Below are 21,011 nucleotides of genomic sequence, written 5' to 3' on the forward strand. Positions count from 1 at the left end.
TTGACCTGTCCTGACCCCTAGTGTCCAGCCAGATGGCCCCTAAGTCAGCATCTGAGGTCCGAGAGGGGACCCCGAACCTCCCTCCAGGTGAGGGCTGTGCACAGGCCTTTAAGAAAATTCCCCAAGGCCTGGTAATTGCCACATCCCATCCCTACCCCTCACTACCCTCCTCCCCCCATGTCCTTCCCTCCCCCTCTGGGCAGAGGCCTTGACCCTGCCACGGCTTTTACCACCGCCCTGAGTTCTCCACCCAAGACGCCACCCAGAGCAGCACACAGCAGAAGGATCAAGGGGCTTTGGTTCAGAAAAACCTGGGTCCAAAGGGACAGTCACAGAGCCAGGCCAGGATGCCCCTCCACCATCCTTGAGGGGCAGGACAGTTTGTAAACACAGAGTTCCCTGGGGTGGAGTGCCTGGTGGTGGGGGAGAACAGGCACAAGGCAGTGCAGGAGACAAACCACCTCCGGATGGCTGCGGGGCCTCACTCCAGCCATGAGGCTGAACCAACTTTCAGATGCAAACCGCTCACCCTAGTGGCATGAACCACTGACCACAACACCAAGGAGCCTCCGAGGCCCTGTCCCTATGCTTCACCTGCTGGACAGCTGGGCCAGGTGTCTTGGGGGAGGGGATTCTCCCTGCATCCAGCCAGGGCCTCATCAGGGGAACGCGGCCAATCTCCAAGACAGCCTGGCGCTTAAGGGGGTAAAGGGACACACAGCCTGACCTCCCGGCCTGGAGGCCTCTGATATCTGCAAATATTTATTTTCTTCTCCAGGACTCTAGTGAAGAAGGAGGTCAACAGAAGGAGGTCTGTATCCTCTGGGTCTGGCAGGGGTGAGCCAGGGACAGACAGGACCCCCATGGGCCTGGTCACTGTGCTGGACGACTGGAGACACGGTGGGCCACCTCAGAACCCGATGCGGGAACTTTTCATGGAGGACAGAAGGGTGGTATTCAGGGGTCTTGAGAGCTGCTTGACGGACGAGGCAACAGGCATGGGGGTGGCCGACCTCTGCACGATGTACCTGGATGCCTGGGACAAGACCGAGGGGGAGGACTGGAGGTACGGGGAGGTGGACAGGCCGGACTCCAGGAACCTGGAGCCTGAGGCTGTCCAGGAGAGGGAGTCGCTGGGAGAGAGGGAGGCAGTGGGCGAGCTGGTCGTGGTGTTGGGCACGGTCTCCCTGTCAGCATCCGGGTCCTTCTGGCGGTTGTGGGTCACCGGGTGGGTGCGCTGGCCCTGCTGCCCCAGGACGTTGTGCAACACGAGGTCAGACGTGTGGGTGGGCGACAGGTCGTTGAAGTGCAGGCTTTGGTAGATCTGAGGTGAAATCTGTGGGGAACAGAGCAGGGGAGTTTGAGGGGTTCACCCAGAACCAAGAGCAGGCTCACGGGGAGGATGGGCCAAGTCTCCAGAGTACCGTGGCTGTCACTGATGTCCACAGCCTTCCGGAACTGCAAGCCCACTGTGCTCCAGGCCCGGCAGCCAGCCCTTCTCCTGGGGTTGGCAACAACGCTTTGAGGTCAGCACTGGACCGTCCCCATCTTAGAATGAGGCCTCAAGCTGGGCCTGATTGAGGCTCAGGTGGGAGGAGCCCCCCAGACAAGCTCCCACCTCTCCTGTCAGCACTCACCAAGCTGCGCTTTGAGGCCCATCTCCAGAAGGCAGGGATGTGGCCTCCCTTCGCACTGACCTCTCCCAGCCCGGGACAGAGGGGTTCTCTCACTTCACTCGGTGCCCATCACAGAGGGAGGAAGTTCTCATAAACGCCCCTATGGCAGATGCCTCTGAAAGGGGCTGGAGTCTGCCCAAGCAAGAGGCTTGCTTAGATGGGGCTCAAAGTCCCCGGCTCTTTCTTTCCCCAAGCAGAGCCCCCCTTCCGTTCCCTGTGTCTCTCACATGGCACCGGGAGACCCTGTGTCTGCTCTAGAGTAGCCCACAGTACAGAGACTAACAACCAACCAAACGCACAGCCACAGACTTTGGGAAATTCTTTGAAGGCTATCAAAGTCCCAGGCCCACAGAGACCCTCCTCCCATAGGCCCGATGAGGTGTGTCCTCAAAGACAGAACCTGTGTCCATGGCCTTGGCCAGGGCCTTGGCAAACAAATCAACCCAACCAGCTTCATCCCAGAATTCTGTTAAAGGGCTGGTGCTTCCCTCGCCCCCATGAGAGGGCCCTGTGGGCTCAAGGGAGGCTGCTAATGGAGCTGGGATCCCCAGCCTCCAGCATCTCAGGGAGCGAGCCCCACCCTGCCTCACCTGGTACTTCATCCAGCCATACTGCACGTTGGTGGACCGGAGTCCAGGACTCCGTGACCGGTCCTTAGGCTTGTACGCGGCTCCCACAACTTTGCTCTCCTGCAGGAGTCACGGGCAAGAGTGAGGCCTCAGGGCTGACGGCTGAGGGCCCCTCTATGCCCCCGGGTCCCCCACCCAGCCTCACCTGCTTGCCCTTGGACTCCCACTTGCACCAGCTGCTGTCAACGTCTTCCTGGGAGCGCTCTCCAGCCCACGGGGACGTCTGGGTTATCTTCTGCAGGTTGGCCCAAGCTTCAGCCTCCGTGTCTGGCTTCCCATTCAGGAGAGCCACGAGTGCCGCCTCCTCCTGCCGCTGGTACACCAGGGCCTCAGCCAGAGCCCGCTCCTCCCTGATGGAAGGCGCTTTCCTTCATAAGATGCCCTCACACCACAAGCAGCCTTCCCGGGGAGCACAACGGGTTTCTCCTGCCTGGGCCCGATCCTCTTCTACCTTCTTATCCCTCTCCTGAGGTCATACTGCCCAGGACCAACACTAAACAGGTGTCCAATTAACATCAGCAAAGACTAGATTAAACGGACCCCCAACAAGTCCTGAGACCTTTCCTAGCACCCTGAGCTCTTCCCATGGAGGTCTAATACCCCATCTTGATCTTACCTGGTCCCCCCAAATGTGGAATATTTAAACATCCTCTCCCTTCCAGGGAAACCCTACCTCTACCTTGTTTGATAACCCCACATAGGACCCTAAAGAGGTATGCCTTGACAAGAGACTAGGAGCCACAAGGACTGTACGGGTGCCTGGAAAACTCCTACTGACATATCAAAACCCAATTCCAGAATCTCTTCTCTTATGAAGCTTCTCTTTTACTTGATCCACCCAACGAGGTGATTGTCCTCTGAGCCATTCCTATTCTTCATAGTCTCATCACTTATCAGATAAAACAACAACCATGAGTTTGCGTCCCAATCTCCCCAAGTGGACTCTGAGTTCTCTGAGGCAGGACTTGTATCTGGACCTCTAGAACCTAGCACAGAGTCTGGGGGTCAGCAGGACCTTGATAAATATTTTTTTGGGATGACCCCAAATTATCTGAGACTTGGTCAGGAATAAGAGTGGAACATGGGTGGAGAAGGAACCTGTAGAGGAATGAAGCAGCAAGCAGCCTGACTTTCCTGTGGATCAGGGAAATAACACAAGTGTGTGTTCAGGACCAGAGCTCTGGGCACTGTCCTACCAGGGACCTCTAGCCACATAGAAATGGCCCCAGCAGGGAAGCCAGCCCTGGCAAATCTGAACTGGGCTCTGGGGCAGAGGCCCATCTAACGGCTTGCCTTTCTATACTTTCTGCTGATTTGTACCACTCAAACTTTCAGTGAACCTGGGCTCTTAGGCCATAGCTGCCACCTGTAGAGTCAAGTTGCCTGCAAGTCCCAAACCTTTGGCCTTTACCAAATATACCCAGTGCTACCCAACCCAGACGAGGCTGCCTGGGACCTGGGGAGGCTCCCACCCTCCCCCTCCTTGGGCCAGCAAATACCAGCTGGGCTGTGATAACTCACTGCAGCTCTGAATGGAAGGCCTTCTGGGCAGCAACTACAGTGTCATCCTCCTCCTTTGAGTTTCTTCTCAGTTCAGGATCACCAACCATCTGAATATCCCGCAGCCTTTTCCAGACACTCAGGCCGAACGTCCCTGTGATTTAACCAGAACCAACTCAGTCACAAGAAGTGGCCTACCTCCCTTTCTCTGAACCTGCTACCCCTCACCCTCCACCCTCAAGACTCAGCTAGCAACCCCTTACCCTTGGCCCACACTTCATGATGCTTACCACACGCCAGGCATTATGCCGGCTACTTAACAAATACCTGAAGGAACTAGCCTTAGTCCTACAATACGCTTGGAGCTCAGGCCAAAGCATCCTGCCCCACATGTAGGCTGAGATGGAAAGACCTCTATGGCAATGAGGTCAACTGAGTGATCTTCAGTTGGGCTTAAGCAGCTCATGTGTAAAGTAGCAATGACATAAAGTGATCAGGCACCCACCAGACATGAGATTGGGGTGGCACTAGAGAGGAGAAAGGCTGGAGGAGAAAGCAGGTAGTAAGAACAGAGAAACATGAGTCCTGCTTTGGGGCAGGGCGTGGTGAGTAGTAGGCCATTGTCCTGCTGCAGAATTTCTAAAAATTAAAAAATATAGTTAAAAAGTCATATTTTAAAAACTCTTGGGGAGCTGTAGAAGCAAAAAAAGAGTAGATGAACTAGGGGTGCCAGGGTGGCTCAGTCAGATGAACATCCGACCTTGATTTCAGCTCAGGTCATGATCTCACAGTCTTGAGATTGAGCCCCGTGTCAGGCTCCGCACTGGGTGCAGAGCCTGCTTGGGATCCCATCTCTCCCTCTTCCTCTGCTCCTCCCCCACTCGTGCACATTCTCTCTCTCTCTCTCTCTCTCTCTCTCTCTCTCTCTCAAAAAAAAAAAATAGATTAACTAAAATTATAGAAAGGGGGATGGTGCCTGAGTGGCTCAATTGGTTAAGGGTTTGACTTCAGCTCTGGTCATGATCTCACATTTCATGAGTTCAAGCCCTGCATTGGGCTCTCTGATGTCAGCACAGAATCCACTTCAGATCCTCTGTCCCCCCTCTCTCTCTGCCCCTTCCCTGCTTGCTCTCTCTCTCTCAAAATAAATAAACATTTAAAAAATTTTAATAAGAAATAAAAAAATAAAATTATAGAAAGGGAAGAGTCCTTCCAAGAAGAACTGAAATTGAGATCTGATTCCTTCTCTGGGAGTCTGGGCACAGGCTGAGTGAGAATCAGGCTCGGCTTAGGCAGAAGGAAGCTCCTGGAAGCAAAAGAAACCATCGGAGCTTCTGCCAGCCATTCTGGCTGGCAGGATGGGATCAAGTCTAGTGAAATCCCAAATGCATAGACATGTTTTCCATAGGACATTTGCTGAGCACTAGGGGAGCTGAGGACCTGGAATTTGGGTTAGACAGATAGAATGAGGTTGTTGGGAGACAAAGTCCCACTGGAGGAAAAAACCTTTGACAAACACAACAGACTTCACCCTTGAGACGATTTCACAATGGAAGATGGAAGAAAACCAAGTCTTCCTAAAGCTGCAACCTAGACCCAATCCAGCTCAGTTCCTGACAGCAATGAGATGAGCAGCCTTGTACAGAGCAACGAGCACATGTGCTGGAGGAAAATCCATCAACTTCCGTCTCTGTGGTTCTTTTATACAAAGTCTAGAAAAGTCTTGGCTTTGGTTTGAGGAGGGGTTGTTTCATTTTGGGGGGTTTTGGAGAGGTAGGTTTTTTATGCATTTAACATATAAAAAGACAGAAAAGTATAACCAATAATAAAGAGAAGAAATAGGCATTAGAAATAGACCCACAGATAATTCTGACACAGGAGTTAGCAGATAAAACTTTATTGCAAATAGTTATATAAAATGAAGGAAAATATGAACAAAATGAAGGGAAAGAAGGAGAATTTCAACAATGAATTGTATTCTACAGGAAAGAACCAAATCGGTATTCAAGAACTAAAAAAAATATGAAATTAAGAATTAACTGAATGGATTTAATACCAGGCTGCATACAGAAGGAGACAGGACTAACGAATTGGAAGACAGGTCATCAGAAAATATCAAACTAGAAGGCAGAGATAAAAAACAAACAAAAACAAAAAGAAACAAACAAAAAAACAGAAAGAACAGAACAGAGCATAAGAGCCATATGGGACAGAGTCAAATGTTCTAACATACATGTAAATTGGAACTCCATAATGGGAGGAGAGAGAGAATGGGCAAAAGCAGTATTGAAGAGATAATATTTGACAACTTTTCAAAACTGGTGAAAAATACCAACCTCCAGATTTAAAAAGATCAGTGAACTCCAAGTGGGATGAATACAAATAAAAGCACACTAGGAACGTCATAGTCAAACTGTTGAAAACCAAAAGCAGTCAGAGAGAAAAGAAAAATTACTGTCAAAGTAACTTATAGTTGACTTAAAAAAAAATTTTTTTTACATTTATTTATTTTTGAGAGACAGGGTGAGACAGAGCACAAGCGGAGGAGGGGCAGAGAGAGAAGGAGACACAGAATCTGAAGCAGGCTCCAGGCTCTGAGCAAGAGTTCAGCACAGAGCCTGGTGCAGGGCTTGAACCCATGGACTGCAAGATCATGACCTGAGCCAAAGTCGAACACTTAACCGACTGAGCCACCCAGGCACCCCTACAGTTGACTTTTTGAGAGAAAATATGGAAGCCAAAGACGATAGAAAAGTCTCTTTTTCAATATTGAAAGAAAATTAACTTCCAGCTGAGATTTCTATGTCCAGTAAAAGAGTCTTAACATTTTAAGACAAAATAAATATGTTTTCAGATACAGAAAGCTTAAGGATCAGTACAGATGGACTCTATAAGAAATAATAAAGGAACTTCTTCAGACTTAAGGAAAATGATAGCAGACAGAACCCCAGTATTTCAAGAAGGAATAAAGAGCATCAGAAATGGTAAATATGGGTAAATATAAAAAGAAATAGGCTGCTTACAGTAACATTAATAACAGTGCCTTGTGGGAAGACATAACATATTTGAAATAAAATATATGTTAGAGATAGCATAAACAGTGGGGAGAAGAAAGTAAGATTCTTGCACAAGAAGTGGTATCAGGTCAAGAGTGTATATTATAACCTCTAAAGAGTCTCTAAAGAACACGGAAGAATAATATAAAAACATACAACTAAAAAGTTAATAAAGGCATAAAACAAGATAATTGATTTTTTAAGTTTATTTATTTATCTTTGAGAGAGGAAAGCACAAGCAGGGGAGGAAAAGAGAGAGATACACATGGAATCCCAAGCAGGCTCCAGGCTCTGAGCTGTCAGCACAGAGCCCAACACAGGGCTCAAACTCATGACCCACTAGATCATGACCTGAGCTGAAGTCAGATGCTCAACCGACTGAGCCACCCAGGTGCCCCGATAATTGTTTTTAAATACTTGATTAATGCAAAAGAAGAAAGAAAAGGAAGAATAAAGGAACAAAGAATAGAAAAACAGTATCAAGATGATAGACTGAAATCATATAAGTAATTCCATTAATATTTGAATGGACTAGATATACAATTAGAAGATAATATTGTCAGGATGAAAAAAATAAAACCAAATACAATGCTGTTTAAAAGAGGCACATATAAATATAAGGACAGAGATAGGTTGAAAAGTCATGTTGGCAAATGTAATGAACTTCCAGTGGTCAGATGAATAAATTCTGGGGATCTAATGTATAACATGGCAACTATAGTTAACAATACTATATTGTATACTTTAAATTTGCTAAGAGAGTAGATATTAAGAATTCTTACCTTGCACAAATACTATGTGAGGTGATAGATGTATTAATTATCCTGATTGTGGCGATCATTTCACAGTGTATGCATATACCAAATCATCATGTTATACACATAAAACACCAGCTTACTCAGTCTTTTTTTTCTATATTTCTATTACTATGTCTTCATAGTCACTAACCCCTTCTTCTGTAGTGTCTAATTTGCTATTAATCCCATCCAGTGTATTGTTATCTCAGACACTGTTATTTTTAATTTCTAATTTCAATTTGGGTCTTTATATATATATATAATATTATATTATTAATATTAATATTATATATATATATATAAAGACCCAAATTGAATATATATATATATATTCGAGTTCTCTCCTTAACATTTTGATGTTTTCTTCTACCTTTTGTAACACATGAAGTATATTCATAATATTATAGATTTACTTATATTATATATTATAATATTATATCTATATTTCATATAATACAGATGTAATTTATAATATTACAAATATATACAATACATACTAGTATATTATGTATATTATGTATAAATTATAATACCTCAGGGATTACTATTCTTTGCTGCCTGCTGTCTAATGTCTGGAAACTGTCACATACATTTTGTTCATGTTTTTAGTTGTTTAAAGCGAGAATGTAAATCCAGTCCTTGTTAGTCTATCATGTCTGGAGCCAACAGAAACGATAGGCAATAGAAACAGACCCAGAAGTGAACCAGATATTAGAGTTATCAAAGACTTTAAAATAGCATTGGCAATATGTTCAAGGATATAAACTATAAAATGAGGAATTCCATCCAAGGACAGGAATAAAATAAAAATAATCAAAGAGTTTTTTACCCATATAAGAGCTAAAAATGCGAGGAAAGGAATAAACCTTTGATAAGAGACAAGAGACCAAGGCTGCTTTCAGCCCTGACAGAGTAATGAGAGGAGGATAAGCCCAGATGAGTGCTTAGTGAACTTTGAACAGCCTCACATGGCATGACATACTATAATCCAGGATGTTCAAGCCACAGGGCAAGTCTGTAGCTACCCACCAACTCTTTCCCTCAGGCCTTCACAGGGTATATAGTGGCAGTCCAGTGAAGGCTGGGGGCAGAGCAGAAGAGCTGAGACATAGACCATGCAAGTATCAAGTGTAAGAAAGCATACAGTGCTTTTTCTGTGATGGCTATAAGGATATATGTATACTTTCTGAAAATTCATCAAGCTGAACCCTTTTGGTTTGTGTGCTTTACCTTATATAGGTTATAACTCAACAATTAAGTTTATTTTTCTATTATTTGAGAGAGAGGGAGAGAGTGCACATGAGTGTGCAGGAGAGGTAGAGAGAGAGAATCTCAAGCAGACTCTGCTGTCAGCACAGAGCCTGACATGGGCTCGAACTCACAAAGTGTGAGATCAGGACCTGAGCCAAAATCAAGAGCCAGACACTTAACCAACTGAGCCACCCAGGCACCCCAAGTTTATTTTTAAAAAGAGAAAGGAATGTGCCTTCTCAGATACGTGATTTGCAAAAATATACACAGGCAAATAATGTTGGGTGGATGGGTGGGGGGTTAGATGGACAGCTGATGGATGAATGGACACACTGCTGAACGGACAATTGGAAAGGCACATATCCTGTGATACTATTTGAGCAAAGGCAGCTGCTATGGCTTGAAACTCCACCCCATAGGATATAAGGTTTATGCCAGTTTATGCTCTAACAGGGACAGGACCACAATGGGCCATGTGGCACGGCTGAACTTCAGTAGGACCCATACCAACGGTGTCACCGGAGAGTTTCCGAGCCTTGACATTACAGTCCTGGCCAGCACTGATAACCAGCTGGAAGGTATCTACATACAGGATGTCTGCCACACTGTCCAAATGGTCCTTCCAGGTATTCAGAAGCTTGGGAGGAACCAAGGAAATGGTCTGGCCAGCCACAACCTACAGGGGACAACACAGGAGAACTACTTATCCCAAGACACAGGTTCACCAGAGGGCACATGACATTGGAGGCAGCAGAGCCCTCTGGAAGGATCCTGGGACACGGTCCCATGGCCCACGTCCCAGGGTCCTAGTTCTAGACATGTTCCCACATTAGCTTTCTGGTGACTTCAGGTAAATCCTGGTACTTCTCTGGCCCTCACTGGTCCCTTTGGTAAAATCATAAAAAAGCATTCGCATATTGCTATATTGTTTACCAGATGTGTCTATACAGATTATTCCATTTGAATGTCATAACAACCTTACAGGATGTGTATGAGTCTCACCATTTCGTAGAGGAGAGAACTGAGCCCAGAGCCACATAGTGGTGAGGCTAGGACAAGAAAAACGGACAAAGGATGTGAACAGACAATTCCCAAAACTATACATGACCAATAAAATAAGGAAAGACGTCAACATCAATAAGCAAAGATAGCTTCATTAAAATTAAAGGAAACCATTTGTATCTAAAAATCAGCCAAAGGTTTGTTTCACTTTGAACATTTATTTATTGAATGCCTTCTCTAAGTGAGGCACTCTGATAGACCCAGGGAACGCTCACTTGGATGAATACCGCTAATAATAAATACTTTATGTTGGCAAGGATAAAGCAGAATAGGCTAATAATGTGCAAAACTCTATAAACTTTCTGGAGTGTAGTTTGGCGGTACACATTAAAAGCCTTGGAAAGATTTATGCTTTCTCCCCATATTATTTCCATGAGATAAATTACCAGATGCACGAACAACTACAAATAAACAAAAAAAGATTTGTGAAAAGGAAAAATTGTTCTACCATTTTTCTACCTTTTAAACACAGTTTTATTGAGATATAATTCACAATTCACCCATTTGAAGTGCTCGCTTCACTCATTTTTAGTATATTCACAGAGTTTGCAACCACCATCACATTCAATTTTAGACCATTCCATCACTCCACAGTTGGTATAAATGGAATCATGCAATATGTGGTCTTTTATGACTGGCTTCTTTCACTTAGCATAATGTTTTCAAGATACATCATGTTGTAGCGTGGATCAGCACATCATTCCTTTATGTATCTGTTCAACAGTTGTGGACATTTGGGTTGTTTTCACTTCTAGGCTATTGTAAATAATGTTGCTATAAACACTCGTATATAAGGTTCTGTGTGGACACCTCTTCATTTTCCTTGGGTGTATATTTAGAGGTGGAATTCTTGGGTCATATGGTAACCCTATGTTGAACTTTCTGAGAAACTTAAATCGTTTTCCAAAGTGGCTGTACCACCTTACGTTCTTACCAGCAATGTATGAGAGTTTCAATTTGCCCACAACTTAGCCAACATTTATTATCTACAGCTATCCTAATGAGTGTGAACGGGGATCTCATTATGGTTTTGATATACATTCCCCTAATGGCTAATGATGTTTGGCATCTTTTCATATACTTATTGGTGATTTGTGTATCTTCTTGAAGAAATGTCTATTTAGATTCTTTGCCCATTTTTAACTGGGTAATTTGTCTTTTTATTGTTGATGTGTAAGATTTCTTTGAATATTCTGGATACTAGTCTCTTATCATGTACATTATTTGCAAATATTTTCTCCCATTCTATATGTCATCTTTTCACTTTCTTATATGGTGTCTTTTGTAGGCCAAAAGTTTTTAAATTTGACAAAATTCAATTTATTTGTTTGTTTTGTTGTTTGTGTTTTTGATGTCATATTTAAGAAATATTGGGGCGCCTGGGTGGCTCAGTCGGTTAGGCGTCCGACTTCGGCTCAGGTCATGATCTCACGGTCCGTGAGTTCGAGCCCCGCGTCGGGCTCTGTGCTGACAGCTCAGAGCCTGGAGCCTGTTTCAGATTCTGTGTCTCCCTCTCTCTCTGGCCCTCCCCCGTTCATGCTGTCTCTCTCTGTCTCAAAAATAAAATAAAAGTTAAAAAAAAATTTTTTTTTAAAAGAAATATTGCCTAACCCTTGCGCCTGGGTGGCTCAGTCAGTTAAGCCTCTGACTTAGCCTCAGATCATGATCTCATGGCTCTTCCAGCCCCACATTGGGCTCTGTGCTGACAGCTCAGAAGCTGCAGCCCACTTTGAATTCTGTGTCTCCTTCTCTCTCTGCCTCTCCTCTGCTCTCTCTCTCTCCCTCTCTCTCAAATAAACATTAAAAAAATTAAAAAATATATTGCCTAACCCAAAGTCATGCAGATATCTCCCTATGCTTTCTTCTAAGAGTCTTATAATTTTAACTCTTCCATTTAGGTCCATGACCACTGAAAGTTAATTTATGAAGTAAAGTATGTTTTCCTTTATGTTGTGTGTTCATTCTTTGCTGTGGATATCCGGTTTTCGCAGCACCATTTGTTTAAGAAGATTATTCTTTCTGGGGCCCCTGGGTGGCTCAGTCAGTTAAGCATCCAACTCTTGATTGTAGCTCAGGTCATGATCTCACTGTTCGTGAATTTGAGCCCCACATCAGGCCCTGCACTGACAGCATGGAGCCTGTCTGTGATTTTGTCTCCTGTCTCCCTCTCTCTTTGCTCCTCCCCTGCTTTCTCTCTCTCTCTCTCTCTCTCTCTCTCTCTCTCTCTCAAAAATAGATTTAGAAACATTTAAACAATTATTCTTTCCTCCATTTGATTGTTTTGGTACCTCTGTCAAAAATAAATTGATCAGAAATTTGACAGTTTATTTTTCCACTCTTAATTCTATTTTATTGACCTATATGTCTATGCTAATGCTAGCACCACACTATTTTCACTGTAGCTTTGCAGTAAGTTTTGAAATTGGGAAATGTGAGTTTTCCAACTCTGTCTTTTTTCAAGATTTTTGGACTATTCTAGGACATTTGCATTTCCATATGAATTTTAGGATCAGCTTGTCAATTTCTGCAAAATAAGGAGTGGGGATTGATAGAGTACACTGAATTAATTTGGAAAATATTGTTATATTAACAAGATTAAATCTTCCAATCCATGAACATGGGATATCTTTCCATTTATTTAGGTTGTCTTTGATTTCTTTCAACAGTGTTTTGTAGTTTTAATAGTACAAGTTTTGTACTACTTTTGTAAATTCATTCCTAAATATTTTATTCTTTTTGATGCTATTATAAGCTGGATGCCTTTTATTTCATTTTCTTACCTACTTGCCCTTCCAGTAAAACATTAGTAGTTGAGGAATTTCCCTTCTACTCCTTGTTAATTGAGCACTTTTATCAGGAAAGGGTGTTGGATTTTGTCAAATGCTGTTTCTGTATTTATTGAGATGATTATGTGTCTTTTGTTCTTTATTCACTTAATATGGTGTATTACATTGATTTTGGATATTAAACCAACCTTGCATTCCTGGGATAAGCCTCACTTGGTCATGATGTGTAATCCTTTTCATATGTTGCTGGATTCAATTTGCTAGTGTTTTATTGATGGTATTTGCATCTGTATTCATAAGAGATATTGGCCTATAGTTTTATTTTCTTGTGATGTCCTTGTCTGGTTAGGTTATCAAGGTAACAGTGGCCTCATAGAAAACTCTTTGGCAAGGGGCGCCTGGGTGGCGCAGTCGGTTAAGCGTCCGACTTCAGCCAGGTCACGATCTCGCGGTCCGTGAGTTCGAGCCCCGCGTCGGGCTCTGGGCTGATGGCTCAGAGCTTGGAGCCTGTTTCCGATTCTGTGTCTCCCTCTCTCTCTGCCCCTCCCCCATTCATGCTCTGTCTCTCTCTGTCGCAAAAATAAATAAACGTTGAAAAAAAAATTTATTTTTTTTATTTTTTTTTATTTTTTTTTTTTTCATTTTTTTTTTTAATTTTTTTTTTTTTCAACGTTTTATTTATTTTTGGGACAGAGAGAGACAGAGCATGAATGGGGGAGGGACAGAGAGAGAGGGAGACACAGAATCCGAAACAGGCTCCAGGCTCTGAGCCATCAGCCCAGAGCCCGACGCGGGGCTCGAACTCACGGACCGCGAGATCGTGACCTGGCTGAAGTCGGACGCTTAACCGACTGCGCCACCCAGGCGCCCCGAAAAAAAAATTTAAAAAGAAAACTCTTTGGCAAGAATTCTTGAAGAATTGACATTAATTCTAATTTAATTATTTGGTAGAGTTCACCAGTAAAGTCATCTGTACCTGGGCTTTTCTTTGTGGGGAGTTTTATTACTAGTTCGATCTCTTGTGATATTCAAGTTTTCTATTTCTTTAAATTTTCTATTTCATTTTGAGCCCATTCTGGTAGTTCATATCTAAGAATTTATCCATTTTCTATCATTTTTTTGATAATGAAAAATTAAAAACTGTGCTAATGTCTGACAATAAGTTAAATAAATGATTGTACCTCTATACAGTGAAATATTACTTCATCATTAGAAAGGCTGATTTTCAAGAATGTTTGATAATATAGAAAATTCTAGTTACATACAGTATAATCCCAATTTGTTTAAAATATATCATTATAACACTAAGTGCAGATGGTCGGGAGCACAGATTCTGGAGTCAGACTTGAGTTTACGCCCGGGTCCAACACTGGCAGTTGTGTGAACTTAGGTCCCTCCAGCTCTTCAGTTTTATCTTCCTCATCTGAAAAGTAACATCTCTCTCCCAGAGCAATTATGGAGAATCAGTGAGAGAACACATAAAAGCACTTATCACAATTCTTGAAACACATTAAGCAGTAAATAAATGACACGCATTGTTGTTAATATAACGATTATATTAACATTACAGATTCCTCATATAGTGAACCCATGGGTGACTTACTCCCAACAGATTTGAATGCAGTGACATTTGACATTTTCTTCTTACTAAAACCAGACTAGACATAATATCTTTGTTCAGAGATTCAAAAAGCACCTAAGACTGCAAGATGGCTATCAGAACTGCAAATGCATACAACCCTTTAATCTAGAAATCCCACTTCCAGGAATTTATCCTTCAGGCATATTTTTCACACATATGAAACAACATTCGCTCTTCACTTCTGTTAAGAACAAAAGATTGAAAACAACCTCAATGTCCCTTCAAAGGGAATTATATCAATAACATGTCCTATGGTTTACTACACAGCTATAAAGAATAATGTACTCATATGCAAAGATCTCCAAGATATATTATGGAATAAGAAAAACAAGGTGAGCACCAGTGTGTATGACATGCTACCTTCATGTAAAAACAAGGAGAGAACTTTACACATTTCTGTTTGCATAAATAAACACTGGAAGAATAACCAAAAATCAGCAGAAGTGGAACAAGAAGTTTTTCTTGGTTTTGGGCAGCGGGGAATAGGTGTAGGACTAACAGTCCTTACTACAGGCCTTTTGCCACCCTGAGTTTTTAAAATCTTCGCTAGTGTATAACATACATATAGAAAAGTGTACATATCATAAATGTAACGAATAAACTTTCACAAACTGAACACAGCTGTATGACCAGACCCAGATTATGAAACAGAACATTGTCCATCCACCAGAAGTCCCCCTCATGGCTCCTTCCGACCAATCCATGCCCGCACAAAGATAATCACTTCTAATAGGGTATGTTTGTTTTGTCTGTTTTCATACTTTATATAGATCGAACTATGAAATTTACAATATATACTCTTTCATGTATGACTTCTTTAACCTACTTTGTTCAAATAATTACCCATTTTGTAATGAATAGTTGCAAACCATCCATTTCTAATGCTGGGTATTATTCTATATGGTGTGTATAGCACAATTTATATTTCAGTCTACACTGATGGACATTTGGGTTGTTTCAAATGTAGAGTTATTGCAAATGGTAATTATATCAATGTTCTTATTCATTATCTTTTAGAGCACAGGCTTCTCTTGGATATAAACCTAGCAGTGGAATTGCTGGATCATAGTGTAGACACATATTCAGTTCTAGTGGGAACTACCAAACAGTTCCCCAAAGTGATTACACCAATCTACATTCCTGCCAGCAATGGAAATTCCAGTTGATCTACATCCTTGCCAACATTTGGTATTGCCTGTCTTTTTAGTTTTAGTCATCCTGGTAGGTATGTCGTGGTATCACATTGTGGTTTTAATTTGCATTTTCTTGATAACTAAGGAAAAGGTTCTCAGCTTCGTTAGTCATTAGGGAAATATCAAGTGATTTTTGACTATGTAAATATATTACCTACTCAAGAAAATACATAAACATTTTCATTATCTTAAAACGAATTCATGAGTCCAGGGCCTTCATCGCAAAGATTAAAGCCCATAGAAGCGGTGTGTGTGTGTGTGTGTGTGTGTGTGTACATGTGCATGTGTATGCAGGTGTGTATACTTGTGTTTGACTGGTTAATGGTGACTTCTGGCTAACAAAAATGTCTCCACATCAACCAGACAACATTGAACAAGAAACACGAAAGACTCAGAATCTCAGGAAGAGAGCCATGGCCCCAGATCATTAGTGGGGTTCAGATTCCCCCAGAGTCTTCCTACCTCCTTCTCCTTCAAGGGGATGTAGTGTGGAAGGTTGATCTGGACCCGTTCAGGAATTAAGAACTGGAACTTGCTTGTTCCATTGGGTTGAAGTGGACACTTGTCACTGAATGTGCAATAATCTTTGATGTCCCAGATCTAGGCACAAAATGTGGGTTAGTGGCCCAGCATCCCTTGACACCAACACCAGCTCACGCTGTGGGCCCCTCCCAAACTACTTGTCTTCACTCTGAGGTGTGAGTGGAGCAGTTCTCACTCACACCTCTGAGATACCCAGACACTCGGGTCAGAAGGGGTCCAAGGGAACTTGTAGGCCAGACCTATTAGCCGGCAGGCAGAGAGGGTGTGACTGGCCCAAGGACAAGACATTCTTGCCCCATGGCTCACCATAAGTTATGAAGTTGGCTGCTGAGACCCCTGTTCATAGAGAGATGCATAGCTGGGGGGTGAGGGAGTTGTAGGAAGAGAACGATGGAATAGGGGACCCACCGGGAGAGGCTTCTTGGAGGGCCTTTTGGAACCACGTCCTCACTCATTTCCTGGGCACACCAGAGCAGAAGAGGACTTTTACTGCCCACTGTTTTACAAATGAAACCAGTACCCAGAGGGAGCAGAGACTAGGCTAGCGCCACATTTAGCGAAGAGGTGGCCGGAGCTTGGCTGACGCCGCCCCCTCAATCTCAAGCCAGTTCCTCCTCACCTTGATGTATCCTTTACAATCCCCTGTGACGAGGATCAAGTCTTTTTCATCAGTGGCCATGGCGCCCACAACCACATCCCCCTTGTCTTCGAAGTCCACAGGGAACTTCCCGAGCAGACCTCCGCCTCCATGGATGGACCAGGCATAGATGTGGCCATCCACGCAGCTGCTCAGCAGGGTGGCTATGTGTGGCAGGCGAGGCCTGGTCTGCAGGAAGATGATCTGTGTGAGAGAGGTGGGCCAGCTCAGCAGTGCTGTGAGCCGGGACTCACCCTGGCCACTGTTACACGGTGCTGAGGGGCTCAGGCAAGTCACCCCGCCCCTGCTCCCCCAATTTCCTAGATGCCCAGTGAGGATGGTGATGATCCACCACTCTTCCTACGTAGCTGGTAATGAATACTGGCTGCACTATGAGCTCCTTGAGGGGAGGAATTGGTGTCTTTTTTGTTCATTCTTTTATCTTTAGCAACTACAGTCGTGTCTGACACATGCTACATGATCAGTGAAGATTTGTTGAATAAAGACATACAAATCTGAGGCACCCCAAGACTCAAAGAAGAGTTTCTAAGACCTGTAACTCCACTCAAAGCGATTTGAAGAACACACTCGTTCTCCTTCATACACGTCTATGGTAAGATGCTATATTTTCCAGCCAACTGCCAAGAAAGCATCTTAACCAAATTCTTGCTCAAGTCTTGTTGTGATCATGCCTTTTGTTAATTCCCCCCTCTGCTCACTTTCACCTTACATGTCACTCTGTGGCCCAGGCAGGGGTGATGGGGGCGGACAGCTATCATGCATGGCTGGCATGAGAAGAGAGCTGCTCTCCTGGCCCCCATCCTACGTGAGGCAGAGAGCACAGGCGGTAGAGTGAATCAGACCAGACGGGGGAAATTGGAGGCTATATCAGAATTCCTGCTATATCAGGAATATCCATTCCTGCTATATCAGAAATTACAGTGTGGTGGCTTATGTGTCCCCAAAACATGTCACCAACAGCAAAAATTCTGAAATATCCTGATTGTCACACATGTCCAAAACAAAATGCTTAACCTACTTCCTGTTGGCCCAAATGCCAGGAGTCCCTAAACCAAAGACAAAGGACAAGCATTTCCCCCATTTTATGCAGGTGTACTTGCACGCAGTACAAAACGTGGATGGCACAAATGAGAAGAAACTTAAATCACCCACAAAATGCCAATATCCAGAAATAATCACCGTGAAGATTTTAATGCAATGTCTCTTTTTTTAATGTTTTTATTTTATTTTTTTTGAGAGAGAGAGAGAGAGAGCATGAGTGGGGAAGAGGCAGAGAGAGAGGGAAACACAGAATCCGAAGCAGGCTCCAGCCTCTGAGCTGTCAGCACAGAGCCCGACATGGGGCTCGAACTCACGGACGGTGCGATCATGACCTGAGCCTAAGTTGGACACTTCACTGACTGAGCCACCCAGGCGCCCCTAATGCATTGTCTGTAAAGACTTTCATTATATTTTTTAATCATTAAATATACATGCAAGAATAGACGAAAATACCAATGGAAGAAGAGAGATCCCAGAAATAGACTATAGAAGACTCTAATATTATATAAGAATGATAGAATTTCAAGCCAGTGGAGAAAAGATAAACTATGCAATAAATGGCTTTGAAAAACTGGCTATCAATTTAGAAAAACAGTTTTAGATTCATATATCACACCATACACAAAACTACTTAGATGGGACAAGAAGATGACTAAATAAATATATAATTATAAATGTCTAGAAGATAATATAACAAATTTTTCTGTGATCTTGGGATAAACAATGCCTTTCTCTCTTGTCACAAAGGAAAATAACAAAGATGGCTAGATAAAGACTAAAACCTCAGTGTGATATCACAAAGACAGATGAGGTGAAAATATCTGCAATACACAACAGCAAAGGATTCACTTTCCAAAGCACATCTAAGGAGCTCTAATAAATTAATGCCAAAAAGAATAGACAAGGGATATAAGTGGATGCTTAATTCATGGAAGAAATACAAATGTCTAACGAACATATAGAAAGCTCAATATTACGAATAATCAAAAGAACTTTTTTTTTTTTAATTTCCACCCACCAGACTGGCAGGAATTAAGAAAAGGCTAATATCCATTCCTGGCTTAGTGTAAGAACAAAGGCAGACTCACACACTGTTGGAGGGAAGTCTTCTTGGAGAGCAAAATGGCTTCGTCCATTGAAATGTAAACTGTGCTCACTTGGTAAGCCATCAATCATACTTATGGAAAATCTAGCATAACTGCACAGATAAATCTATAAGGATTTCAATCACACCTTTGTTTACAATAGCAAAAAACTAGGAACAACTTAAATGTCTAATCAACTGGGCATTCATTACATAAATTATAGTGAATCCAAAGAAATATACCGCAGCCAGAGGCAGATTTACCAGTGAAGTTCATAAAGCTTAAGGCAAAGTTCAAGGTCAAGTTCAAGGCCCTTCCAAGGTCCTGGGAAGAATTAGCAACTTGTGGAGACTTATAATTGTCAGCTGTAAGTTTTAAAATTTATTGTCCTTTCTCATCCAGATGGCTAACAGACACATGAAAAAAATGTTCCACATCACTCATCATCAGGGAAATACAAATCAAAACCAGTGAGATACCACCTCACACCTGTCAGAATGGCTAACATTAACAACTCGGGCAACAACAGATGTTGACAAATCACTAAATTTTTTTAAGGTATTTGTTTTTTTGTTAATGTTTATTTTTGAGAGAGAGAGAGAGAAACAGAGCACGAGTGGGGGAGGGGCAGAAACAGAGGGAGACACAGAATCTAAAGCAGGCTCCAGGCTCTGAGCTGTCAGCACAGAGCCCCATGTGCGGCTCGAACTCACAAGCCGTGAGATCATGACCTGAGCCGAAGTTGGACTCTTAATCAACTGAGCAACCCAGGTGCCCCATGAATTGCTAAATTCTATTCTTGAAATCATTATTATAATATATGTTAACTAACTTAGATTCAAAGAAAGAAAGAAAGAAAAATTTCTAAATAAAATGTAACCACATTGATCTCTATATCAAGAAATAATAATAATAATAATAATAATAATAACGATAATAATAATAATAACAACAATAGTTCTAGGAATAATTTTTTAAAAAGTATCTCCTGGGGCGCCTGGGTGGCTCAATCGGTTGAGCGTCCGACTTCGACTCAGGTCACAATCTCACGGTTCGTGAGTTCGAGCCTCGTGTCAGGCTCTGGGCTGATGGCTCAGAGCCTGGAGCTTGCTTCTGATTCTGTGTCTCCCTCTCTCTCTGCCCCTCCCCTATTCATGCTCTGTCTCTCTCTGTCTCAAAAATAAATAAACATTAAAAAAAAAAAGTATCTCCTCTGAAAGACTTTACATACACAAATCTATAAATGACTAAATGATGTAAATATTTCGGAGTTTCATGAACTTGAGAGTAAATTTTAAAAATCTTATCACAGCTCCCTGCTGCTGTATTTCCAGACTGGAGGAGGGAGGACATAGGGTAAAGAAGGAAATAAAAAGTATTTAAAGTGCGGCCTCTCAAAAAAAGAAAAAAAGAAAAAGAAAAATTGTCATTTCTTTTCTCATTTTAAGTAAATTTTCACTTTTGTATCTCATTTTTTATTCATAATTTTGTGTTATTTTCCATAAATGTGCCAACCAAATTGTGTAAGTTTTAGGCTCAAAAAAGCATAGATTGGCCCTGTCTATGAAGCCATTAACAAGAATGAAGTAGATGGATTTATATGTATTGACAGCAAAGGTTGTCCGCTCTACATTGTTAGATTAAAAAAAAAAAAATCCAACAGCTGAACTACAGTCTCAAATGCTCCCAGTCTTGTTTAAGAAAAACAAAACCAGGGGCGCTGTTTGGCTCAGTCGGTTAAGCGTTCAACTCTTGATTTCAGCTCAGGTCATGATCTCGCGGTTCGTGTGTTCGAGCCCCAGATCGGGCTCTACGCTGACAATGTGGAGTCTGCTTGGGATTATGTCTCCCCCTTTCTCTGCCCATCCCCCGCTTGCACCATACCTGTGTGTGTGTGTGTGTGTGTGTGTGTGTGTGTGTGTGTGTGTCTGTGTGTATCTATAGCAGGATAGATCTATCAATAGATCGAGATATAGGCATATAAAAATAAATCTTGGAGTGCTTGGGTGGCTCAGTTAAGTGTCCGACTTCGGCTCAGGTCACAATCTCACAGTTTGTTTGAGCTCTGTGTCAGGCTCTCGGCTGACAGCTT

General features: G+C 42.8%; 1 protein-coding gene across 1 annotated transcript in view; it reads right to left on the reverse strand.

Annotated features, from left to right (window-relative positions):
- Window positions 1–509: 509 nt before the first annotated feature.
- EFCAB8 (EF-hand calcium binding domain 8) overlaps window positions 510–21,011 on the reverse strand; it is a 66,498-nt gene continuing 45,996 nt past the window's right edge. The window contains exons 20-26 of the mRNA XM_047068247.1: window positions 16,755–16,976; window positions 16,055–16,192; window positions 9,417–9,585; window positions 3,827–3,959; window positions 2,451–2,655; window positions 2,267–2,365; window positions 510–1,336 (exon numbers count right to left, since the gene is read on the reverse strand). Coding sequence (XP_046924203.1) covers window positions 911–1,336; window positions 2,267–2,365; window positions 2,451–2,655; window positions 3,827–3,959; window positions 9,417–9,585; window positions 16,055–16,192; window positions 16,755–16,976 — 1,392 coding nt within the window. The 3' untranslated portion in view covers window positions 510–910. The remainder of the gene's footprint in view (window positions 1,337–2,266; window positions 2,366–2,450; window positions 2,656–3,826; window positions 3,960–9,416; window positions 9,586–16,054; window positions 16,193–16,754; window positions 16,977–21,011) is intronic.

Source organism: Lynx rufus, unplaced genomic scaffold (assembly GCF_022079265.1).
Source record: "Lynx rufus isolate CCGP_SWC_20201006 ecotype Redwood Valley unplaced genomic scaffold, mLynRuf1.p SCAF_8, whole genome shotgun sequence".
Lineage (NCBI taxonomy): Eukaryota > Metazoa > Chordata > Mammalia > Carnivora > Felidae > Lynx > Lynx rufus.